This window comes from Dromiciops gliroides, chromosome 4 (assembly GCF_019393635.1).
Source record: "Dromiciops gliroides isolate mDroGli1 chromosome 4, mDroGli1.pri, whole genome shotgun sequence".
NCBI classification, from domain to species: Eukaryota; Metazoa; Chordata; class Mammalia; order Microbiotheria; family Microbiotheriidae; genus Dromiciops; species Dromiciops gliroides.
The window spans coordinates 66,694,299-66,720,983 of NC_057864.1; the positions used below are offsets into that span (position 1 = coordinate 66,694,299).

Here is a 26,685-nt window from a genome sequence, read left to right on the forward strand (position 1 = left end):
TGACTTGCTCAGGGTCACAGAGCTCATAAATATATGAGGTCAGATTTGAACTCCTTCATTCACAGGACTCAGATACTCAACATCTTTTGGCCACACATTGTTAAACATAAGGAAAACAAAAGGAAAAGGTTACATTCCTAGCCAGAGCTGTCTACCTCCAGTCATGTTTCAAAACCTTCTCCTTGGTGCCCTCCCAATCCTTCAGGTGTGGTTGAAGAATCCAGACCACATGAACCTACAGATCATAGAAAGGGGAATATATATGTACAGAACCCCAATGCCTGATATTATACCAAAGGAATGCAGGGAAAGAATGTTGAAAGAGAAAACAGTCCTCCCTGTTATGTTCACCAACCAACTGACTTCTCAGCAATAGGCAGGCAGTGTACATTTCATTAGGGTATGCACCCAGGGAATTTTATCATTGAATACTCACCTTTAAAGGACATTATTTTTTATTTAACAAAGATTTAACTAAGCTTAAGTTAAAAAAATAACCATACAACTTAAAAACATATTTTGCAGAGGGAAAGTTTTAATCAAACCATTCACCTAAAAAAACTCGAGGGGCAGTTAGGTGGTACAGTGGATAAAGCACCAGCCCTGGATTCAGGAGGACCTGAGTTCAAATTTGACCTCAGACACTTGACATTTACTAGCTGTGTGACCCTGGGCAAGTCACTTAACCCCAATTGCCTCACCCCCCCCAAAAAAAAAACCCCGAACAACCTTTTCAGACATTTTCTTCACTAAAGAAACCCCTCCTCTTTTCAAATAGATCCTGTTCTCCTCGCCCTACACTTTGACATTCAAGGCTGGTGTCAGAGCTTAAGAACTGGTGACCAGAGATAAATCCTTTAAAATGAGAAATGTTAATTTTTTGTCTTTTATTGCTCACCAACAAGAAGTTGGTCTGACTCATACCAGCCAGAGACCCACATCTGTTCACTACAACAAAGGGTCCAGAGGAATCAAAGGGGGGAAAGTATCTATTGACTCAGTTGTAGTTGACTGGGGTCTCTGGGCAAGAACATGGTTTACTGGTAGTGGGAACCTCAATGCTGATTTAATTTGCATTTCTCTAATTATTATAATTTAGAGCATTTTTTCCATAAGGTTTTTAATAGCTTTGACCATTTATTTATTGGAGAATACGCCCAATGGGTTTTTTTGGTCATTGTGAGAATAATAATGGAGGACATATACTGTCTATCAATTATTCCTCGTTCTCTCATCTTTTTTTTTCACTCATATATTTCTTTTTTTTTAAACAAGGTTTTTTTCCCCACTCATATATTTCTTTGACAATATCCTTTACTCCCTTTCATAATTTCCTCTTCATAATTTGCTGCTGCCTACTCACAGCTACCATTGTCTTTTAGTGATATATTAATTTTAAATTCTTCTGAGACTGTATTGCTCCATGTCTCATATCCATACAACACTGGTAGAATCGTTAATTAGCCCGATGGCTACCTCCAATTGTTACTATCTGTTCAAGATAATAACAAATAATATAACCTAATCCTAGTTAATATTATGTTTGATGAATACATATGTTTTTTATGCCACAATCAAATAAATACCCATGTGCTATGGAGAGTTCACTCTCTATGTGGAGAGTTTACTTTCCATAGTATGTAGATATTTATTTAGGGATGTCAAATGCCGGGCATTGTGGTAAAGATTCAAAAATAGTAACAGGGAAATACACTTTTTCAAAAAAATAGCTGGATTTTTCCAGCCTTACCCAGGATAACAAAAGGTTTATCCTACCTAGCTCTGCCTGCATGTATAATGACAAAACAATGCTCAAGACATTGTAGAAGTTGTACTGCTACTTTAGATTCATGATCAGGCTGAAGGAGGGCTCTGTAAGTAGGCCAGATCTACATAAGATTTAAAAAAAATCTGTTGGCAACTCAGAAAATAAAGCTGCTACTGAATTCAGTTACCATGGTGGCCCAGCTGTCACAAGGCATACCAATAAATGATTAGTTGGAGAACCCGTTCAAGAAAGTCAGGTTTTCTTTCCTCTAACTTTTGGTCAGTGAGATCTAACAGTGAATCCTCTTGCAGGCCTTTACTAATCACAGTGCTGCCAGGCCTGGGTTTATATTTTTTGCTTGGGTGTGATGGAGCAATTGTTCTTAGAATCCATACTTTACATGCAATGATAAGAATGAGCAAAAAGGCAATCCTTGGGGGCAGCCAGCTTGCAAATTTCCACGTTATCTTCCTGACCACTTCCTGTTTGTTTGGTTAGGAGAATAGGATGATGAAAACAAAGTTGAGGTGGCATCGGCAGTTCATGCAATTCTCATTTTAGAGGAGGAGCTGACCCATGCGGGTGTTCTCTATTTTTCAATGATTCATAAATAATATTTAGTGGTAGAATCATCTTGACAGTTTTCTTGGGGGTCAGAATTTAAATTTTCAGCCACTGAATTACTACTCTGTGAACTGAAGGTAGGAAACAAGTGAAAAACAAGTAACTGTCTTTAAGACACAATGAAAAAAAAAAGACACAATGAAACATAACAAATCTGTGGGGGGAAAGTTATCAGTTTTGGGGTGGGAACACAGGAAATACACCCGTAGCATCCCCAGCAGCTACTCCCACAACCTGAAATTATAGGTCGGGTCCTTCAGTAGGCTACTTCCCCGGGTTCAAGGTACTCTTTTAGTCAACACTAATGCATAAACATATAGCTCATGAGTCTCCATCTATCTTTACTTTTTTTTTTTTTGGTGGGGCAATAAGGGTTAAGTGACTTGCCCAGGGTCACACAGCTAGTAAGTGTCAACTGTTTGAGGCTGGATTTGAACTCAGGTCCTCCTGAATCCAGGGCTGGTGCTTTATCCATTGTGCCACCTAGCTGCCCCTATATTTACTTTTTGATAGTCAAAGGAAACTATTAAAAGCAAAGGCAAAAGCAAAATGACATAGGAAGAAAAGTAACAGCAAAACATATCCCTAAAGCTGGGATACACATGGATACCCAGTCAATGGGAAGAGTAGATACCCAAAGAATTTACAAGCGGAGAAAACTAATGGGAACCCATGTGGTCAAGGGCAACTTTCCCCTTCAGTGCTATTCCCTTCCTTTGCCTTGATGCAATATCCTCAGACTGGCATGGCATATGATGCCACCTCTTGTCACTTGGAGCATAGGCCTTTAATGCTTGGCCATGGTCACTGCTGTCTCTAGCTTTGGGCTCAGCTGAAACCTTGGCCTAAAATACTGCTATACACTTTCAGAAAGAAACAATTTTAATTAGAGGCCTGTAGTATCCTTTACTTCCACATTTATTTCCTAGTGGCCTAGGACAAGAAACTCCCCTCCCCCTTGAATCCCTGATATTCCAAGATTAGCCCCTGCAATTTATTATCGCCTAACAGAAAAGAGTTAAAAGACAAATATGGGACAAGCATGTTAACTCAGGCCTTCTTGCCTGTGGGCATATGCTGCTTGGCATTGCCATTGGCAATGTGTAGACTTAGTCCAATCTTTCACTATGAGAACCTTGGGATACATCCCTTTGTAATGTCACAAGTCTATCCTAACTTGTCTGTTAGTTAAATTCAAATTTTTATAAATTGGGTTTCTTTCTGGGTAAGTCATTTAAACTCTCAGCTCTCTAGGCAATTCTTTGAAAATATAAGTTTTAGTGAAAGTGATAATGTGTTTGGGTTAAGAGAGTTCCTCATCAAGGAGTTACCTATATCAGTGAAATTCCATGTCTAAACCCTATCCCTATTCCTTGAAGAAGTGGGGTCTTCCTATATTAAAATGAAAGCTTGAAATCTAAGGGTTGGTCTCATGGCTTAGCCTTTGGGTTTTTTCCTCTAGACTGATCAGAGGCAGGTCCCAGCTTAAGTCTGTGATTTCGAATGGTAGGACGCTATCTCTTTAATGTGAGGAGGAGGTCCAAGCAGAAGGATATGGGGGAGAAGTCTGTCTAGCAGCTCCTGCAGCTGTTACTCATCTCCGACTTGGCCAGGAATCCATAGCTACTCAATGAGTATCCAGCCTTTGGATCTGGAATGGAAATTTTGCTTAATCATACCCACAGCTTTTTGATATAATGCTGGGTGGTTTTAGAGCTGCTGAGCTTGCCTTTTCAGGCAATGACCTTTCTCCTTGAAGATTCTATCATATAAATACCCTAAATGATCCACCTTTCCACATCTATTTATTGCCAGATAATTATTCCTGGGTTTTGGGAATGGGACATATTGCCAAATGGAGATAGCTCTTTTCCATAACCATCTTTAGATTAGAGAGAGGAGGAAAGAAAAGGGAAAGGGAGTACATTTTCCTTTTCATTTGTACCAGCTCAGTTGGTATTCCCATATCTCATTTTATCCCTTTCACCCTGTAGTTGGATACCCAAAGCATACAGGATTCTTCCCCATTAAGTAGAATTCCTGTAGTCCCTGGGGATGTGGGGAAGATTTGGGAATGGGGTGTCATGATTTGGGTAAGGTAGGTAAGCACCTAGATCAAGACCGTGCATGTGGAGGGTAGCTAGGTGGCACAGTGGATAAAGCACCAGCCTTAGATTCAGGAAGACCTGAGTTCAAATTTGGCCTCAGACACTTACTAGCTGTGTGACTTTGGGCAAGTCACTTAACACTCATTTCCCTGCAAAGAAGAAAAGAAAAGAAAAAAAAAGGACTGTGCATATGAAGAAAAGATTTGAGACTTAGATAAAGTCCTGATCTTTTCTCCTGTTCTTCCTAGCATTTTTGTTTCTTATTCAAGCCCCCTTCCCCCAACTTAATGTCTCAAAGCCCTGGGTATGTGCCTGCTTCCCCTTAGCACCAGTACTGAAGAGGAGAGGCATGGAAAGAAGTTACTAGGGTAGACAGATGATCAAGGGAACCCCCTCATTTGTTGGAGGGAAGCAGCTCTTGTGGAGCTGTGAATGCCCTCTGACCTCTTCCTTTGGTGTCTGGCCTCTTGTTGGAGAATATGTGCCTTCTTGAAATGATGCAGCAAATCCAATCAGAAGTTCCCCTGGAGAGAAATCCCCTATTCTTCTTCTCTATCCTCCCCACACATACGGAGTCCAGGGGAGAGAAACTTCTGGAAAAGAATCTCTTTTTTTTTTCCCTTTACATGTAAAGATAGTTCTCAACTTTTGTTTATACAAGCTTTACAATTTCAGATTTTTCTCCCTCCCTTCCTCCCCTCCCTCCTCCCTCCCCTAGACAGCAGGTAATCTGATATAGGTTATATATATAGATATAGATATAGATATACACATAATAACATTAATCCTATTTCTGCATTAGTCACGTTATAAGAGAAAAAATCAGAGCAATGATGAAAAACCTCAAAATAGAAAAAAAACCAACAGCATCAAAACCAAAAGAAATAGTATGGTTCATTCAGCATCTATACTCCGCAGTTCTTTTTTTTTTTTTTTTCCCTGGATTTGGAGATCCTCCTCCATCACGAGTTCCCTGGAACTCTTCTGTACCATTGCACTGGTGAGAAGAATACAGTCCATCACAGTAGATCAACACTCAGTGTTGATGTTACTGTGTACAGTGTTCTTCTAGTTCTGCTCATCTCACTCATCATCAGCCCATGCAAGACCCTCCAGGTTTCTCTGAACTCCTCGTGCTCATCGTTTCTTATAGCACAATAGTATTCCATTGTATTCATATGCCACAACTTGTCCAGCCATTCCCCAATTGATGGGCACCCCCTCAACTTCCAATTCCTTGCCACCACATAAAGAGCAGCTATAAATATTTTTGTACATGTGGGTCCCTTTCCCCCTTCCATGATCTCTTTGGGAAAAAGACCCAAAAGTGGTATTGCTGGGTCAAAGGGTATGCACAGCTTTATCGCCCTTTGGGCATAATTCCAAATTGCTCTTCAGAATGGTTGGATCAGTTCACAGCTCCACCAACAATGGATTAGTGTTCCAATTTTCCCACAGCTTCTCCAACATTTATTATTTTCGAAAAGAATCTCTTAATGGAGGAGCTATTTCTCCTCTGCTACTCTTATAACTCACCAGGTGGGCAGCTCTTTCTAAATGTGTCACCAGGAATCTTGGATACAATCCCCTAATCATGGGAATCAGCCATAAGGAATTTCTATGTCATCTAAGCAAGGCATGGTTTTGACGTGCAGGAAAGAGTCAGAGACCTTTTCCTGCAGAAAGGAGCAGAAGCACAAGGGGGTAACCCACCCCAGCAAACCAGGAGGCTGCCCTGATCATCTCTGACATGTACTGTGAAAGATGTTGGTGATCCCAGCTTTCTGAGAGCAGTTGTTGAGGCTCCGCCTAGTGCGGCCACGATTCTCAGGAGGTTTCCCTTGGAAGTTCCCCCAGAGACTTTCTGGGGTTCCCTATCATAGTATGAGTAGTTGCTGCAGTACTTTTTTTTTTTTAGCCATTGGGTCCCTATAAGAAGCCCATTTATTTTTTGTTTTGGGGTTAAGTGACTTGCCTAGGGTCACACAGCTAGTAAGTGTTAAGTGTCTGAGGTGGGATTTGAACTCAGGTACTCCTGACTCCAGGGCCGGTGCTCTATCCACTGTGCCACTTAGCTGCCCCTAAGAAGCCCATTTAAATAGCACTTTAAAAATTGCAAAGAGTTCTCCATATGTTTTCTCATTTGGCCCTTAACAATAACCCTGAAAGTCAGGCTTTGCTATTAGCCTCATTTTTTTAGATGAAGAAACTGAAGCAGAGAGGGGTTAAGTGACTTGCCCAGGAGCACACAGTTGCTAAATCTGAGGCCAGATTTGAGCTCAGGCCTTCCTGACTTGAAATCCTGTCCTGTATTGACTGTGCCTTTTAGCTGCCCTTGGCACCTATCTAGGTATGGGACAGTGCTAGGTACCTTATGAAAGGAGTTAAACAAATGGGAGGAGGGGAAAGCATACACTGACCTCCTACAAGTTTTCAAATAAGGACAAAAATGGCAAGACAAGGAACGTTTTTGTGCCAGCCCATCTCGCCCAAAGATAGCCCCAAAAGATGCCCCTGGTGCTAACTTTCTCATTCAAATATTTTTTTGAAGGGATTGACAGTCCCACCAACGTGGTGACTGATAGAGTGACGGAGGATACGGCTACGGTCTCCTGGGATCCTGTTCAGGCCCTCATAGATAAGTACGTGGTGCGCTACACCTCTGCTGATGGAGAGGTCAAGTCTACGAAGGTGGGGAAGGATAAGAGCAGCACCGTTCTGACGGGCTTGAATCCTGGCATGGAGTACACTGTCCATGTATGGGCTGAGAAGGGGAACCAAGAAAGCAAGAAAGCCAACACCAAGGCCTTGACAGGTAACGACAGCTGAAATGCATATGGTGACTTTAAGAGGTGCTTTTACAGTCCTTATTTCACTTGATCCTCACAATAATCCTATGAGGTACAGTCACTTTTAGGCCCATTTTACAGATGAGGAAACTGAGGCTTGGAGAGGTTGTGATTTGTCCATGTGTATATAGTTTTGGATCCCCATGGTTCAAGATTTCATATTTAGAGAACTGTATTACACTGACTCTCACAAGGAGAGAAGGAAATAAAAACTGAGAAACTCCCTGAGGGAGAAGGGTGATCTGGCATCATGAGGCTGGTACTCAGTTTTGACAGCTGGGGTGTCAAAATATTCAGAGAAACAAACGTGATTTCTTTTCTTAATTGAATTTTGCCTTTTTAGCCTCAGATAAGCTTTAGCACATACATAGTTGTTTTTCTTCCCCTCATATTGTAGGTCACACTTAATTGGACGGTAAGTTCATGCAGCGTTTTCCTAGAATTAGCTGACACTTTCTAATTTTCATTTCTGGACATGAAAGCTTGAAACATTTGGCTGACAAAACAGTTGAAAGCTTATCTTGGTTTGCAGTGACTAGTGGGTACTGTGCATAGAATATAGGCCTTTTTCAGAGAGCAAGGAGGTGGTTGGCATTCCAATGTGACAGAAACAAATGTACTGAATATGCCTTTAAGCTTTCGGAAATCCTACACACATCCTTCCTATAGACATTTAGTCAACTGTGAGGCCCATGGACACCACAAGACTTCACTCTTGAGCAGCAATGTGATTCTTTCTCTGTTCAACCCTCCACTCTCGTTGGTGCTATCCATTAATCCAGGGCAGCCTGCTTAGGGAGATCACTCATGTTTCCAAAGATGAACAAAACAAAAAAACAACAACCTGGTCTTTTTGACAGGTGGCTGTTGAAAACAGGTTCATTCTAGTTAATGCATTTCTCTCTTCCATCAACGTAAATTGTAAGCTCAGTGTTTGATTTTGAATAGGAATTGGCATTTGGCATGAGAAACAGTATTTCAAATGCTGTGTGGCTACCATTTAGGCAGAACCCACTTTCCAGAGTAGTCTTTTAATATGGACTGGCCTAGTTCTGCTTTTTGACTGATCTGTTTCTTTTTAATACTTTGGGGTTCTATCCAAGGCTCTACTGAAGCATCTTCTCTTACAGGAGGCCTTTCCTGATCTCTTCCAATTGTTCATGGTTCTGCTTGTCCAAGTACTTGATCAAAATTATCTTCATGTTGCTTGGCAATGAATACCTATTTTGTAGAGGCTTATCAGCAAATGGTTAGCCAATAGATGCTGATTTTTTTTTAGCCACAGAAACTCACTAAGACTGTGTGCTAAGGTCTGGAGGGTTTGCAATCTATAGTGGTGGCAGGATTATCCATGCTAATGAAATTATGAATCATTGAATTAAAATGTCTTTGAAGTTCAAAGAACAGGAACTAAAATAGTACACTACATAAAAATAAGGAGCAGAAGAAACTTGTGATTGATTGAAACTTTTTAAGAAGACAATTTAAGGACAAAGTTCTAGCAGTTAAAATGGGATGTTGACTTTATCTAAAAGACCTAATTCTGATTATAGGATATTAACTCACTTGGAATTTCAGACCACTGGGTTAAAGGCTTAAACCACCACAACTCTTGGCATGTAATTAAGGGGAATATATCCTGGGTTTTTTTGGCATGGTCCTTGTTTTATGAAAAGAAAGAACTTCTGATGAGGTTTTGGAAAAAACCACATGTCCTGGTATTTGTGAGACTGTCTTTCCTCCGGCCACGTGTCCTGATTTTAGGTTGGGAAAATGCTGTTGCTGTGTAGCTAAATGGACATAGACATTTTTTTAGCCAGATAATATTTATTTGTGTATATGCTAGCCTTTCAGAATTAGAAACATTAAACTTCTCTTCCCGGATATTTATCTTAAAGAAATCGACAGCCCAACCAATCTGGTAACTGAACGTGTAACTGAGGATACAGCCACCATCTCCTGGGACCCAGTTCAGGCTGTCATAGACAGGTACCTGGTGCGCTATGCCTCTGCTGATGGAGAGACCAAGGACATGCCAGTGGAGAAAGACAAGACTACTACTCTACTAACCGGCTTGAGGCCAGGCATGGATTATACTGTCTATGTCTGGGCTGAAAAAGGGGACCAGGAGAGCAAGAAAGCCAACACCAAAGCCCCAACAGGTAACAGAAGGAAATGGTGCCATTACTAGCTCACATTAGGTAACACTTTTCTGTCCACAGTGTGCTTAAAAAAAAAAAAAGAAGAAGAAGAAGAAGCTGTGGCTAATGAGTTTTATTGTCCCAATTTAAAAAACAAACAAATCAAGGCTGAGAGGAGAAATAATTTTTCCAAGATCACAAAACTATTAAGTGACAGAAATGATGTTTTACATCCCTGTTCTCTAAGTGCAAATAGAGTGGTCTTTTCACAACACTGTTGTCAATGGGAGCAAATGCTTCCTGCCCCCACCATTTTCTCATTCATAGGTGGCCACCTGGTGGTCAATTTTAAGATTATGGATCTATGATAGCAAATTGGAATAATTTACTGCTTAAAAGTGTTAAAAGAGCTGAGAAAAATAGCAAGTTGGCAGCACAGGTCATGGTACTGGCCACACTGTTGTGTTTAAATGGCCTCTAAGTCTGTTTATATGGATGAGTGACATTTTGTATTAATAATCCCTCTTGAAGAGATTTGTAAAACTTTTATTAAGGTTATCTTATTGAGACTCTTGTATACCATTTCTAGGACCCTTACAAAAAGAAAGTAATAATTTCCACAAAGAAGTCCTACATAAAATCAATCAATAAGTCAATTAATTAAGTATTTATTAAGCACCTATTATGTGCCAAACTCTGGCCTCAGATACTTACTAACTGTATGACCCCAAGCAAGTCACTTCACCCTGTTTGCCTCAGTTTCTTTCTCTGTAAAATGAGCTGGAGAAGCAAATGGCAAACCATTCCGGCATCTTTGCCAAGAATACCCCAAAAGGGGGTAAGGAAGAGTCAGACACGACTGAAAAATGTGCCACACATTGTGCTAGGTTGTGAGGATATAACTATAGCAAATGAAATAATCCCTCTTCTCAGGGAGCTTGCATTCTAATGGGTGAGACAGTAAACCCATATGAGGAAATGCATACTAAATATAAGGAGAATAAACACAAATTAATTCAAGGTAGTTAAGTATAAGTTAGTTGGGAGGGAGGACACTAGCAGCTGATGGTGAGGGAGTGGGAAATGTCAAGAAAAGCTTCATGTGGTGCTCTGTCAGCTTTCTCATCTCTAAAATTGGGGTAAAAATAGCACCTACCTCCCAGTGTTGTTATGAGGATCAAATGAGATAATAATTGCAAAGCCCAGTGCTTGGTACATAGTAAGTGCTATGTAAATATTAGCAATTATTATTATCTTGAAGAAAGAGAAGAATTCCATGAGGTAGACATAAGAAGGGAGTACATTTTATACAAGGAGACAGGAGCAATCACATATGGTATGGGGCTAGATTGCAGCATGTGGGAGGGGGAATAATGTCCAAAGAGACTAAACACACAAGTTGTGGCTAGGTTATGATGGTCTTTAAATAAGAAATATCAATTGAACCAGTGGTTTTGCTGGATGAAAAGGTTACTCAGAAGAAATTGTTCTGTCCCTAATTTGGGGAGCTGTACATCCTGGAAGTACCCATCTGTTCCCTTAGCTCCCCTTCCCACTCGCAGTCCATGAAGGCAATAACATTGCTGACTGAATAATGCTTTAAGGATAAAGTCCCTTCCAGTTCTCATGTTCTGTGATTCTCAAATCCCACATTTTGGGAAGCTTGCCATCTCTGCCCCATCCTCATAAGAATGGATTGAAGGCAATGGCCAATTTGGTGCCAGTGCTTATCCTTCTCCAAACTTTTTTCTCAAAGAAATTGATGACCCCAAGAATCTGGTAACTGATCGGGTGACAGAGGACACAGCCACCATATCCTGGAATCCTGTCCAGGCTGTCATAGACAGGTACATGGTGCGCTACACCTCAGCTGATGGAGAGACCAATGAGATACCAGTGGGGAAGGACGAGACCACCACTGTCCTGACAGACCTGAAGCCAGGCATGGATTACACTGTTTATGTCTGGGCTGTGAAGGGGGACCGGGAGAGTAAGAAAGCCAATACCAAAGCCCCAACAGGTAAACAAAAGTAACAATATCATTACAAATAACAGTTTGCTTTTTATATTAGCTTTATAGTTCAGTGTGCTTTCTTGGTAACAATCCTGTGATGTAGGTATGCAAGTATTATTATCTTTGTTTTATAGAAGAGGCAATTGAGGCACAGAGAGATTAAGTAATTTTCTAAGGACTGAATTCTAACAAATAGCAATATATTGATTTCACTTGTAGCTAGGTAGCATAGTGGGAAGAGCACTGGACCTGGAGATAGTAAAACTTGAATTCAAACACTGTCTCAGATGCTTAACAAGCTGTTTGACCCTGGACAAGCCACTTAGTCTCTTTCTCACTATTCTCATCTGTAAAATGGTGATATTAATAAAACCTACCTCCCAGGGTTGTTGTGGGGATATGAGATAATATTTATAAAGTGGTTTGCAAACTTTAAAGCACCTTGTAAATGCTATTTTTTATTGTTGTTATTAACTCATGTCTTCTGACTCCTAATTTATCAGTCTTTTTATTTTTTTTTACTTATTCAGAAATAACTAGCCAATGTTAAATTATGACTGCTGCTTCCTTGGAAGACTTACCAATGGGATGGCCATGTGGTGTAGGGCAGAAAGGATGACCCGAACCCTGCTAGAACAAGGGGTTGGAGGCTCTTTCTCCCACTGAGGGGGTCCAGTTCTGAACTCACAGGGCCCATATTCACTATGGAGAGTCTCTCCTGGCCTCTGGTTCTTTATGCCATCACCCAGAACCCCAGGGAAAAATCTTCTAAAGCTTATGTATGACTCATGTCTAAGGTCTGCCTCAAAGGGATATTTAGGGTCCCTTCTAGAAAGATACTCAGTGTACTACTTTTATCAGGTATAGGACAGCTATTTATTTCTCCTGCCACAACAGAAAGAGTTAAAACACTGAAGATTCCTTAAATATGCATTGACAGACTTAAAATTAAACAGCATAGGGACAGCTAGGTGGCGCAGTGGATAGAGCACCGGCTCTGGAGTCAGGAGTACCTGAGTTCAAATCTGGCCTCAGACACTTAACACTTACTAGCTGTGTGACCCTGGGCAAGTCACTTAACCCCAATTGCCTTGCTAAAAAAAAAAATTAAATAAACAGCATATCATGCCTCCTATTATACTTGCCTGGCCCATTGGTACTTAAAATATCAAAACAGAAAACATTTTGAGGGATCTTCCTACCATTAGAGAGTTTCCCCTGAAACCTCCATTTTGAGGCACTGCCCAAGTCAGTCAAACTCACTCCTTCACTCCTTTCCTGGTTCTGTTTCCAACTTTCTGGAATTCTTTCCTTCTTTGCCCCCCCACCCCCCTTTAGTCCTCTTTTATATGTTGTCATATGTATGATTTTTGAGGACAGGGACTATCTCTTTTTGCTTGTATTTGTATTTCTTGTGCTTAGTGCTATGCCCAGAACTTAGCGAATGCTTCATAAATGCTTGTCGACAAGCCTGGAACAGTCATTTCACTCCCACTTTGGCTCTGTCCTGAGCTCTTCCCTGCAGGTCCATATTTCTAGTGAGACAGGGCTCCTCCTCCTCCTGGTTGTGGTTCCCTTCTCTTCAGAGAGAAGCATTGAAGCTGTAGGGAGTACCTCCTGCTGCAATTTACCAGATTATTAATGACTCCTCAAGTCCTCCAGGGAGCCACAAAGGCTGGAGATGTCCAGCTCAGAATTTCTATTTGGGTACCTGTACTCAGAGAAACAAAAACAAAACTAGAAAGCAGGAGTGACCCCCCCCCCCCCCAGATTGCTCATATCCTTGCTGCTGTGTTTGTGCAGCTACTAAAGCTGCCAGACATGGGGCAAGGGGGCAAAATTCCTGCCCCTACCCCCCTTCCTCTTCCCTAATCAGCTGAGGAGTCTAAGAAAGAGCTCTCAGAATTCCAAGCCACATCTAGGTGAGGGAGGAAGAGTGAGAGTGGATTTTGTCCCTCCCTTTAAATTCTACTAAGTGGGCAAATCCTGTTGTTCAGTGGCTGACCCAGGGGAGGCATACAGGGACCAATCAGAAGCCTCTGGTTCTGAATCTTCTTTAGCAAGGGGCCTGACCATCCGAGGGAGCAGTGAGCATGCTTAGAGCTCCATGTGTTCCAGACCAGGAAATCAGTAATTCCTCCCGTTATTACAGGTATATTGGAGAAAGCCCTAGATTTAGAATCAGACAACTTAGCCTCAAAGTTCAGTTCTGCTAATTACTACCGTATCACCCTCGGCAAATCATTTAACTTCTCAGGACCTCAATTCCCTCCACTGCAAAATGAGAAATTAGGACTAGAGGTTCCACAAGGCCTCACTGAACTCTAAATCATATCACATCTGGTCTGTCTATAGTGTCAAGGTAACGTGGCATGAAGGTAGAATAAGTTGTTCAGAAGCCTTAACGATATGATAGAAATAGCAAGATGGCAGAGCTGGTCCCAGTACTGAAGAGAGAGAGAGGGAGAGAGACAGAGAGACAGAGACAGAGAGAGAGAGACAGAGAGATAGAGATAGAGAGAGAGACACAGAGAGAGAGAGAGACAGAGACAGCACAGAGACACACAGAGAGACAGAGACAGAGAGAGACAAAGAGACAGAAAGAACATTCCATATTAACAGTTATTGAGCTACTTGTTAATACCATTTCCTGGAATCTTACTATAAAGATACCCTGAGCTCTTCAGAGAAGAAGCCCTAAATGAAACAGTAATTTAATGACTTGGAAATCCTACCGGAAGTCAGTCTAATCGGTGTTTTTGGTGGTTCCAAATGCTGCTCCAAAGAGAGACCCAATTCCCCCAACTCTGAGAAATTGCAAGTTCAGAAATGGCCCAAAGAAATTAACTTACGGTAATAGACTCTAAGGAATGTAGAAGTACCAGGTACTTCTTGTTCTATGGATATTCCCCAGTGGCCATGAGGGGGATGGCTTTGTTATTATGCAGAAGGGGACCCTGATGATGGTCCTGGGAATTCCATCTCCATCTTTATCCATAAAAATGTATTGGGGCAACTTGGTGTCAATGCTTATCCTTCTCTAAACATTCTTCTTAAAGAAATTGATGATCCCAAGAACCTGATAACTGATCGGGTGACAGAGGACACAGCCACCATATCCTGGGACCCTGTCCAGGCTGTCATAGACAAGTACGTGGTGCGCTACACCTCAGCTGATGGAGAGACCGTGGAGATACCAGTGGAGAAGGACAAGACTGGCACTGTCCTGACAGGCCTGAAGCCAGGCATGGATTACACTGTTTATGTCTGGGCTGTGAAGGGGGACCGGGAGAGCAAGAAAGCCAACACCAAAGCCCCAACAGGTAACAACTCATATTTTTTATATTGACTTTATGCTTCACAGAGGGCTTTCTGGACAACAATCCTGTGAGGCAGGTAATGCAAATATGATGATCTCTGTTTTATAGAAGAGACACCTGAGGAGCAGAGGATAAGTTCCTTTCCAAGGATCACCTTCTAGTAAGCAGCTCCAGTGGTCCCTCCATTAAAGCTGCCAACGCAGAGAAGAGAAAGTTGATGTCATTGTTTTTTGTTTTTTGTTGGTGAGGCAATTGGGGTTAAGTGACTTGCCCAGGGTCACACAGCTAGTAAGTGTTAAGTGTCTGAGGCCAGATTTGAACTCAGGTCCTCCTGACTCCAGGGCCAGTGCTCTATCCACTGCGCCACCTAGCTGCCCCAAGTTGATATCATTGTTGTTTGTGCGTTTATTTGTAATACATCTGGGCATTCCAAATCACACAATTGTTTTCTTATTAAATCAATTAAAAATTGCTCTGTAGCTGTTATGTAATTAACTTTAATTCTTGATTTAAAAAAAAATCAGTGTTCTATTCTTTCCTTAGGGGTCATCCCTTCAGGTATAGGATAAGACTAGACTTAAAAAACAAACCCAACTAGATTGGGCTTTAGGGGTCATCTAATCCATTTTCCTCATTTATAAATGAGACTCAGAGAAATGAAGTGATTTTTTCAATGTCGAACATATGGTAAGTACAAAGACCTGGCATTTGAACTCAGGTTCTTTGACTGAAAATTCAGTGCTCTTTCCATTGTACCATACTGTTTCTCTTTATTTTTGATTTCACTCAGAAACTGAATATAATGGAAAATATTCTGCACGTGGAGTCAGAATTTAGGTTATGAGCTCTTTGAGAGCAGGGATTGCCTTCTATCTTTCTTTGTATGCCCAGCACTTGGCACAGTTCTCATCACATAGTAGGTGCTTAATAAATGTATATTGTCTGACAGACCGATAGAAGGCCTGCATTCTAGTCCAGGCTCAGCTGCTCTGTGGTCTTGGGGGTTGGGCTGGGGGCTGGGCCAGGGGTGGGGGGATGCTGTCACCCCTCTCAGTCTCATTGTGCTCATTTATAAAACAGGGTGACTGGATTAAATCACCTCTGAAGTTCCTTTTTTTTTTCTTTTTTGGTGAGGCAATTGGGGTTAAGTGACTTGCCCAGGGTCACACAGCTAGTAAGTGTTAAATGTCTGAGGCTGGATTTGAACTCAGATCCTCCTGACTCCAGGGCCAGTGCTCTATCCACTGTGTCACCTAGCTGCCCCTCTGAAGTCCCTTTTTAACTCTCAGAGCTTTCTCCTGTTTCTTCTTTCATAAACAATTTAAGTTTCCCTAGTCAGGTCGTCTATACTCTCTCCCCCAATTAAGAATTACTTTGAGAGGCAATATGATGGAGTTTACAAAGAGCCACTCTCAGAGTGAGAAAATCAAGGCAACATGCATTTATTAAGCATCTACTCATGCACCAGGCACTGGGCTAAGTGCCGATGGTACAAAAAAGGGACAAAAACCAGTAGTTGGCCTAAAGAAGCTCATAATTTAATTGGGCAGAAGTGAAGGGGAAGCAACATGCAAATAACCACCCACAAACAAGATATACTGTGTACAGGAAACTCAGAGATCATTTCAGAGGGAGGACCAGGAAAGACTTCTTGCAGAAAGTAGTATTTTAGTGGAGATGCCAGGGAAGCCAGGAGACAGAGGTGGAGCATCAGCCAGGAGGTCCAAGTTGCTGGATCATGAAGTATGTGCAGGGCAGTAGATACAAGAAGACAAGGGAAGGTAGGAAGAAGCCAGGTTAGGAAGGTCTTTAAATGCTAAACAAAAGATTTGATATTTTCTCCTGGAGGTGATAAGGAGGTCCTGGAGTTTATTGCATAGAGGAATGAAGGATACCTGCCTCTGATACATCTTCTATAGGAAGCCTTTCCCAAACCCTCTTAATTCTAGTGCCTTTCACTATTTATTCTGTACATAGCTTGTTTGTAGAAATTTGTTTGCATGCTGTCTCCCATTAGATTGTGAGTTTCTTGAGGTCTTTTTGCCTCTTTTTGTATCCCAGTGCCTAACACAGTGTCTGGTACATTGTAGGCACTGAATAAATATTGATTGATATTACATAGGCTGAGAGATCTTGGGCAAGTCATTTAATTTCTTATTGCCTCGGGAATATCTCTAGAACTATAAATTGCTGAGTAGGTAGCAACCTGCATCGGTAGAGGGAATTTCCCTACCAGCACTTTCCTATATCAATGAAATCCATAGGTCTGGTTAAAAAAAAAAAAGATTTATTTATAAAAAGCACTGTTATTTTAAAATGTATGGCATCATATAAAGGTCAGTTTTGGCAGAAGGGCAGATCAGACTCCCAAGTCAAAGAGGCACCTAGGCAAAGGTGTCACTTTTGTTTGTTGTTTTGGGGGGGGCGGGGCAATGAGGGTTAAGTGACTTGCCTGGGGTCACACAGCTAGTAAGTATCAAACGTCTGAGGCTGGATTTGAACTCAGATACTCCTGAATCTAGGGCCAGTGCTTTATCTACTGTGCTATCTAGCTGTCCCTAAGGGGCCACTTTTACAAGCTTTTCAAATGATTCCTCCATATCGCGGTTCAGAAGACACATACTAGTCAGTGCCGGGTTTGCAAGCCGATGTCAGTCAGGAGCATCAAAATCCTGATTCAGGAGGAATCAGAAATATATATGTAACAGGGTAATTGGAGGATCTGCTGCACTGGGGCACTTCTCAATAAGTTGACCATATGAGCTACCCCCTTTTGGTAGAGTACATGCTCAGGTTCCTTGCTAAACCTAGCTGAGATAGCCGGGAGATACAGTGGACAGAGTACTGGACCTGGCGTCACAAAGACCTGAGTTCAAGTCCAAGATCAGACATTTACTACTAGCTTTGTGACCCTGGGCAAGTCAGTTAACTTCTCTCTGCCTCAGTTTCCTCAGCTGCAAAGTGGATAGGATAATAATAGCACCTATCCCTCGGGCTTGTTTTGATAGTAAAATGAGATAAAATTTGTAAGACACTTGATAAACTTTAAAATGCTATGTAAACGCTAGCTATTAAATGGCATATGTCACCAGTGACTCCTGGTTAGTTTTTATGTATCCCTGTGACTTAGGGGAAAGTTGTAATGGGGGAATGGAGCTGACCATATGCATTGACCTCTTATTGAGGGTCACAGGTTTGCTTTTTAGGATGACAAAACAATTCCTTAAAGGACCTTCTGACCATGGGCTGTGCCAGAGAGAATTATGTTGATTGGCTAGTAAGATGGTCATTCCTTAGTCTCTAAGGTTAGAGGAGAGAGTCAGAATTTAGCCTCTATTCTACATAGACCTCTTTGTTGGTTTATATATTACAATATGGAATGTTTGATCAAAACATGACATTCCAAATCATTCCTGCTTAGGAATAACATGTTGCCTTACTGTTCGTTTATCTACATTAGTGGATACCATTTGGTTTTTTTTTTTTGGGGGGGGGTTTGAGGCAATCGGGGTTAAGTGCCTTGCCCAGGGTCACACAGCTAGTAAGTGTCAAGTATCTGAGGTCGGATTTGAACTCAGGTCCTCCTGAATCCAGGGCCAGTGCTCTATCCACTGCACCACCTAGCTGCCTAAGTGGATACCATTTGTAAAGGTAGTTGAAGTGAATGTATCAGCCATTCCATGGTCTAGTGCAGTGACCATATAGAGATATAACTTAAGTAACTTCCCTGGTAATAAAAGGGGAATTAGAAAGACTCATTATTTCTTTACTGTCACAAAGGCAAAATGCAATGAATAAACACTGATAGACATGTTTCTCTAACTGAAAAACTTATTGGGGGCAATGAAGTCAATGCTTGGGGAGACTAGAGCTCATTCTGTCATGGAGAGAGAGAATTATAACTTGAGAAATTACTACACCTTGTTCTCTTCTTTGCTTCCAGAAATGTTCTAGTAATGTTCATTCCCAGGAAGAGAGAAGGCTCTTATTCTTCATGCCTTAATTCACTCCTTGGGTCTTGGATGCTTTTTAGAAATGATGATGATCGGGGCAGCTAGGTGGCACAGTGGATAGAGCACCGGCCCTGGAGTCAGGAGGACCTGAGTTCAAATCTGGTCTTAGTCACTTAACACTAGCTGTGTGACCCTGGGCAAGTCACTTAGCCCCAATTGTCTCACTAAAAAAAAAAAAAAAGATGATGATCCACAATGCCTTTAAGCGTAATACTGTATAGTTTCCTTGTTTGTTTCTTGGTTGTATCTATTTTTACTGTTGCCTGTCTAAAATCGTGATTACTACTCCTGCTGTTTTGGATCCAGTCAAGTCATCATAAATTCTACTCCAACCCATTATTTTAACTGTAAGAATCTTTGTGTTTTAAGTGTTTTCTTCTATGGAGTAAATTATTAGGTTTTGATTTCTAATTCATTCTGCCACCCTCCTCCTTATTTTATGAATAGATTTATCCTATTAACATCCATAGTTGTGATTAAATTTATTTTCCCTCTATTAAATGCTGCTATTTTTTTGTTCTCTCTGCTCCCTCCCCCCCCAGCCCATTTAAAAGAAAAAAAAATTTGTATTTTGAACTTTCACTGTTCAGTTGTGTGCAGTTCTCTATAACCCCATTTGGGGTTTTCTTTTTTTTTTGTTTGTTTGTTTTTTTATTTTTTGGTGTGAGGCAATTGGGGTTAAGTGACTTGCCCAGGGTCACACAGCTAGTAAGTATTAAGTGTCTGAGGCCAGATTTGAACTCAGGTCCTCCTGAATCCAGGGCTGGTGCTCTATCCACTGCACCACCTAGCTGCCCCTGGGGTTTTCTTAACAAAGATAATGGAGTGGTTTGCCATTTCCTTCTCCAACTCATTTCACAGATGAGTAAACTGAGGCAAACAGGGTTAAGGGACTTGCCCAGGGTCTCGCAGCTAATGTGACCAAATCTGAAGCTAGATTTGAACTCAGGAAGATGAGTCTTCCTGACTCTAGGTCTAGCTCTCTATCCACTATATGGCCTAGCTGCTACTGGGTAGATAATTTTTGTATTGTTTGGAAGAAACTGATCTTAGGCTTCTCTACTCTCCCTTCTTGGCCCAGACCTCAATCTCAAATGGATCTTGAAATTTTTTTTCCCTTTTATTTTATAATCTTCCTTCTTTAGCAGCATTCCCCTCCTTGACCCTACCCTCTGGCTCAATTACCTCTGTCACCCCTCCTTATTTCATCCTAATTCCCTGTTTGTGATATTCTACTTCTGCCACTATAATTAATACATTAAAAAATTACCTTACCCAGAAAAGGTAACATGTAACTTTCAAAAAAAAATCTCCTGCTACTCTGTGATTCCTTCTGGTCTTTTATTTTTTTCTTGGCATCCTTGCCCCCCCCTTTCCCCCTCCCCCAGAATGTTGGATCAATTTATAGTTCTACTTTCAGTTCATTAGTGTGCCTGTTTTACTCATCCTCTCCAAAAATTGTCAGTTTCCTTTTTTATCATCTGATGGGTGTGAGGTGGAATTTTAGAGTTGTTTTAATTTGCATTTTTCTAATGGTGATGTGGAACATTTCTTCATATGATGTTGATAGCTTGATTTCTTTCTTTTGAAAATTGCTTTTTATATGTTTTAATTATTTATCTATTGAGAAATTGCTCTTATTCTTATGTTTGTGTCAGTTCCTTGTGTATCTTGGATATGACACCTTTATCAGAGAAACTTGCTACAAATTTTTTTTTCCTTCAGGTAATTGTTTCTTTTCTAATTTTAACCACAGTGGATTTTTTTTTGTAAAAAACTTTTTTACATTTTTTAAATCAAAATGATCCATTTTATTTCCTTTGATCATCTTTATCACTTAGTTGATCATAAACTCTTTCCCAATCCATAACTGTGAAGGGAATTTTCTTCTTTGTTCCTCTAATTTGTTTATCATACAATAAACAAATCCTGCTTAAGTCACATATCTATTTGGAACTTATCTTAGTAACAAGGATCTTTGGATTTATCAGTTACTATGCTACTATACTTATTTGCTTCTGTATACTGTGTACCTAATCTTTTCTGCTGATCAATATGTTTGTTTTTTAACCGGTACTGAATAGTTTTGATGATTACTACTTTGTAGTATAGTTTAAAATCTGGCACTGCAAATGTTTACCCAGTTTGCAAAGGATACAAAGTTGCAACGGAGAATTTATACACTGGATGATAGAGTCACAGGTTAAAATATCCGGCTAAAATCTAATAGGATAAAATTTGACAAAGGTCAAATGTCTTACAGTCGGGTTAAAAAACCCAAACCAAAAACCTCATGGACATAAGACTGGCCAGACATACAGCTTGTTATCTGAAGAAGATTTAGGTGGTTTTGTTGGATTCTAAAGTCTATTAGTCATTAGTATGATATGGTGGCCATGAAAGCTAATATAATCTTACAGTGCCATAAAAAAGGCATAGTGTCCCTGACCAGGAATTGATTAAGTGTCTACCATGTGTCAGGTGCATACAAATATTTGATTCTCATAACAACTCTGGGAGGCAGATACCATAATTATCTTCATTTTACAGGATAGTTGTAGACAGTATGCAGTTGAGGAAATGGAGGTAGAAGTTAAGTGACTTGCCTAGGGTCACACAGCTAAGTGTCTGAGGCTGCATTTGAACTCAGGCCTTTCAGACCTAAGGCCCAATGGTCTATGCACTTGCCATCTAGCCGATAGTCCCATTATATTTTGTTGTGACCAAACTATTTGTAGATGACTGTTCTAGTTGTGAGGGCCATATTGATATGTCTGGAAGAGAGCAGCCAAGATGGAAGGAGCTGGGAAGATTTAAATTAAAAAAAAAGAAAAAGACAAGGCTGCAATAGTTATCTTTAAATATTCGAAGGACTGTCATGTGGGAAAGAGATTAGACTTATTATGCATGGGCCCAGAAGGCAAACCAAGGAGAAATTGGTTAAAATTATAAAGAAGCAATTTTAGTCTTGATATCAGGAAAATTACCTAACAATCAGGGTTAGCAAAGAGCGAAATCTGTTGTATCAGGAGCATGCTCCCCTTCACTGGAGTCCTCAGGCAAAGGCTGGATGACCACCTGTTGATTATGTTGTAGGTGAGATTCTTGTTCAGAGAGGGATGAGATTCGGAGCTACTGGGAACTCTGGAGCTTGACTGTCAAATTTGAAATAAACCTCGGTCTTTTATCTGGTGATATCCTTTGGATTTTGCCAATTATACTTTACTCTCTGATTCTAGTACTTCTGAGCAACTTTCTTTTATGTCTTCCTGAAATACTGCATTCAGGCTTTTTGCTTCATCTTGGTATTCTGCAACACAAATGATTTAAAAATTCTCTCTCCAAGACTTGTCTTCCAGGTTGATTATGTAGTGACCTAACATTTTCTGATTTTGCTGTCTTTCAACTTTGTTCTAATAATTCTTGTTGTGTTATTAAATTCTTGAGTTCTATTGCCTCCATTCTTTTTATCAGGTTGCCCCCCTTTGCTATATTTAAAGCTGTAAGTTCTACTTTAGAAGTTTTCATTGAGTTCTAATTTTCACTTCCTTTTTTTGTTTATTTTATTAGATCTTCTATGCACCTTCAGATTTCTTATGATTCCCCCATTCCCCCCCTTTAGAGTTCTAGATATAGTTATTATAACTTTATTCTTTCCTGAAATGTTTTCCTTCCACTCCCTTACTCCATATTATTTCTTTATAGCATCAGCACCTTTTCTTTTTTTCCTCAATTCCAAAATATCTGTTCTGATTTTTCTGTGGGGATTTCCTTCCATTCAATATTTTAATTGTTCTTTCAGTTCATCTGGCACATTTCTAGCTATTTTTAAGATAAGAAGGAAGAGCTATGCTTATATACAATCTCTCAGCTATATTCCTGGGAATTAATAATTTGTTTATTCAGATGTTTTCAGCTGGCCTTAAATAGTAAGGCTGACTATTTTTGTTGTAGAAGAGTTGTTCTGCAGCTGATCCATTTTTCTCCTTCTTTGAGAAGCTATATATCCAAGGAGGGCCAAAAGAATAAACTTAGAATGGACCCTGGGAAAGGGGAATCAGGAATTATTTGTTCCATGAACTCTCTCAGGTGTCTATAAGAGGAAGGGCCTGATTATTGTGTAGAAAATGGCCATGATGAGGCTTGCCATCTCCACCAGTACTCATAAAGATTGTTCGGTGCTTATGACCAAATTGGTACCAATGCTTATCTTTTCCCACACTTTTTCTTAAAGAAATTGATGACCCAAAGAATCTGATAACTGATCAGGTGACAGAGGACACAGCCACCATATCCTGGGACCCTGTCCAGGCTGTCATAGACAGGTACATGGTACGCTACACCTCAGCTGATGGGGAGACCAAGGAGATACCAGTGGGGGAGGACAAGACCACCACCACTCTGATGGACCTGAAGCCAGGCATGGATTACACTGTTTATGTTTGGGCTGTGAAGGGGGACCGGGAGAGCAAGAAGGCCAACACAATAGCACCAACAGGTAATGGATCACGATAACCTGAAAACATAAGAGACTACAAAGTAGTCCTACAGGAAATAAAAGGGAACATGTGTTTATTAAATGCCTGCTATGTGCTATGTACTGTCCTAAATGTTTTATATATAGTATCTCATTTTATCCTCATAATAACCTTGTGAGATTAGTGCTGTTATTAACACCATTTTTAAATTAACCCCATTTTGCAGTTGAGGAAATAGACTTAGAGAGGTTAAGAGATTTCTCCATGGTCACATAATGTGTTTGAGGCCAATTTGAACTCAGGGCTTCTTGACTCCTGACCTAGCTTCCTATCCACCTTGCTGACTCCTAGCTGGTTTATCCAAGTCTTTTTTCTTTCTTCTACAGTGATGCAGAATGACATCATATGAGCAAGAGGGTCACTGTTCCCTTTTCCCTCATTATGCATAGCCCACATTTCTAATTCCCTTTAATAACTTCTTTTAAATTAGGACTGTTGTATAAGTAAGGTCCCAATTAGTACAAATAATGAATCTTGTGAAATGGAAACATTATTTGAATCTATGGTGCCTACTTCCATTGGGCTGGAACCAATGACCACATTTTACATAATTATAACTTGGAAGAGTGCAATTTTGAACACATGAAACCTCTCCATGATATTCATCATTGACATTCATCGGGACCTTGCTGTAATGTTCTCTGTATCACGATTGGACAAATATTTCTGTCACTCTTCTCTACTTCCCCCTTTTATCTATATTTCCAGGTCTTATCATGAACAGATGAGAGGGAAAAGAGAATACAAAATCAAGAGGTGCCTGCTTTGAAGAGGACAATCTAGCCATGGGCACAGTCACATTAGCAAGGACATGGCTCATATGATAGAAAATCTAGTCTTTGTCCTTAAGTGGGTATAAAGTTGTGAGAGGGGCAGACTAAAGGTTGTTTTGAAGTATGGTCATGCATGTTTGTGGAGGACCATACACTGAGGTGGGAGAAGGTTCCACTACCAGGAGACATGCCCTCCTCTATGTCTGGGTCCTGGAACAGAGTCCTGGTCACTGGAGTGATTTATAGTTCTGTACACACACCACTGTGAACAGTGATTCCTTACACCTTACTCCCTTGCCAGTGACACTTGCCTCTTTGTTCTTCCTCACACAAGATCCTCTATCTCCAGACTTTGGGCCTTTTCATTGCCTGTCTCCCTATGCCTGGAACACTTTCTCTCCTTATTTCTACCTCCTGGCTTCTCTGTCTTCCTTCAAGTCTCAGTTAAAATTCCATCTTCTATAACAGGCTTTTCATGATCTCCCTTAATGCTTGTGCCTTCCCTCTATTGATTATTTCCAATTCATCCTCTCTCTATACTTTGTACATTACTTTTTTTCATGTCATTTGTCTAATTTGTCTGCAATGCAATGGATATAAAGGGGAATGTGTGTAATTAACCTCAGAGGCTTTAAAGCTAAACAGAGGCGCTTGAGTTTTATCATAGAAGCAATAAGGAGCCATTGAAAGTTATAATTCAAGATAGTGACATGCACAGATCTATATGTTAGTGATATAATTTTATCAGTTGTGTGGAGGATGGATTGGAGAGGAGAGAGATTAATTACAAGAAAACCAATCAGGAGATTACTGTAATAGTTTAAACTAGGGAGATGGCTATGTGGGTGGAAAGAGATGGATGCAAAAGATTCTAAAAAGTTAGACTTCATAAAACTTTATAACTGATTGGGGGGGTGAATGAAAGTGAAGAGTTAAGGACGACAAGTTGTATAATTGGGTGACCAAAAAGATGGTGGGACTCTGGTACCCATAACAGAAATAGTGAACTTGGGAAGAGGGATAGGATTATGAGAGGAAAATAATAAGTTCTGATCTTTAATTCTATGCTTTTCCTAAAATAGTATGCTATCTTCCTGTAAAACTAATCAACAAGTTGGTGAGACATGCTCACACCCAGGGCAAATGATACAATTTGAAAATAATATGATAAGACAGAATAAAATGCCTCTTTTGAAAAGCATGAAAGACCTGAAATTATCTCAGACCAAGATAAATGAACTTCAGATCATATACTTTGGTGCTTATTAATAGTCTTGTTATTGATCACCTCTTTTTCTTTCAGAGATTGATAGCCCTAGAAACCTAGTTACTGATCAAGTGACAGAGGACACAGCCACCATATCCTGGAACCCTGTCCAAGCTGTCATAGACAAGTACATGGTGCGCTACACCTCAGTTGATGGAGAGACCAAGGAGATACCAGTGGGGAAAGACAAGACCACCACCATCCTGACAGACCTGAAACCAGGCATGGAGTACACTGTTTATGTCTGGGCTGTGAAAGAAGACCAGGAGAGCAAGAAAGCCAACACAAAAGCCCTTACAGGTAATAGGAGAGGAGAGAAACAGAAACCAATTCATTGACTCAGAGATAGTCTGCTGATATTAAACTGTGACATTGCTGCTATCTGAGGTTGATGATATCAGGGTATTGTGAACTCAATCTGGGATGGTTTTATGTTAGAATTCTCCAAAAGAAAGAGCAAAATGATTGTGGTTGTCCCAGGCCTAATGTTATTCAATGGCTCAGATGAACCTTTTCACAAGACCTTTTGATCTAGTGAAATATGATGGCAACATCTTGTGCCAATACCTGTAAATGCTCCTAGGAGACTGGGAAAAATTTCTTAGGCTTTGCTTATTGAACCACACAAAATAACATTTCAGGTCCCTTATCAAATTATTATCTCTTTGAAGAAGAAGGGCCATTAAAATAATACCCACAATACTTGTGTGATCTTGTAAGGCAGAGTCTGCTTCTACAACATTTTAAAGGTAACAAAACTGGAGCCCAGATAAGGATAATGAATGACTTATTCTCGGAGCAATACCGTAGTGCATGGAGTAGCTCATGCCTCTTCACCGTGCCAGTCTACAATCTTTTGGGGCAGGGAGTGGGGCATTTCAAGTTTTAGGAGGATGATATAAAGAGAGTCTTGATGAAGGATGAATGTCAGTAGACAGATAGGGGAGAATTAAGGAGAATAGGGTATTAACAGAGATTGGAGAGGTGGTAGGGATAACATAAGGAGGAAATAATAAATTTGGATGAGAAGGATAAGAAGTGAAAGAAGTTTAGGGGGAATTGAGAAATGAGTTTCCTTAGTGTTTATCATTCACCTATATTCATGCCTTCTTCCTGTTTTTCCATGACAAACTTTGTATTTAAGGGAGAAGACCATTGTTTTTCTCTAATTTAAGCTACTTCTGCTCTGTGTGTATGTCTGCATGCATGCATGTGAGTGTGTGCATATACACACATTCATATGTAGGAAAAAAAGGCAAAGGCAAAGTCA

The 26,685-nt window shown here is 40.5% G+C and overlaps 1 protein-coding gene across 1 annotated transcript in view; it reads left to right on the forward strand.

The window, feature by feature from the left end:
- The window catches only part of TNN (tenascin N), a 77,232-nt gene that overhangs the window by 18,728 nt on the left and 31,819 nt on the right, over nt 1-26,685 (forward strand). The window contains exons 6-11 of the mRNA XM_044005378.1: nt 7,052-7,315; nt 9,248-9,511; nt 11,247-11,510; nt 14,564-14,827; nt 23,072-23,335; nt 25,452-25,715. Coding sequence (XP_043861313.1) covers nt 7,052-7,315; nt 9,248-9,511; nt 11,247-11,510; nt 14,564-14,827; nt 23,072-23,335; nt 25,452-25,715 — 1,584 coding nt within the window. The remainder of the gene's footprint in view (nt 1-7,051; nt 7,316-9,247; nt 9,512-11,246; nt 11,511-14,563; nt 14,828-23,071; nt 23,336-25,451; nt 25,716-26,685) is intronic.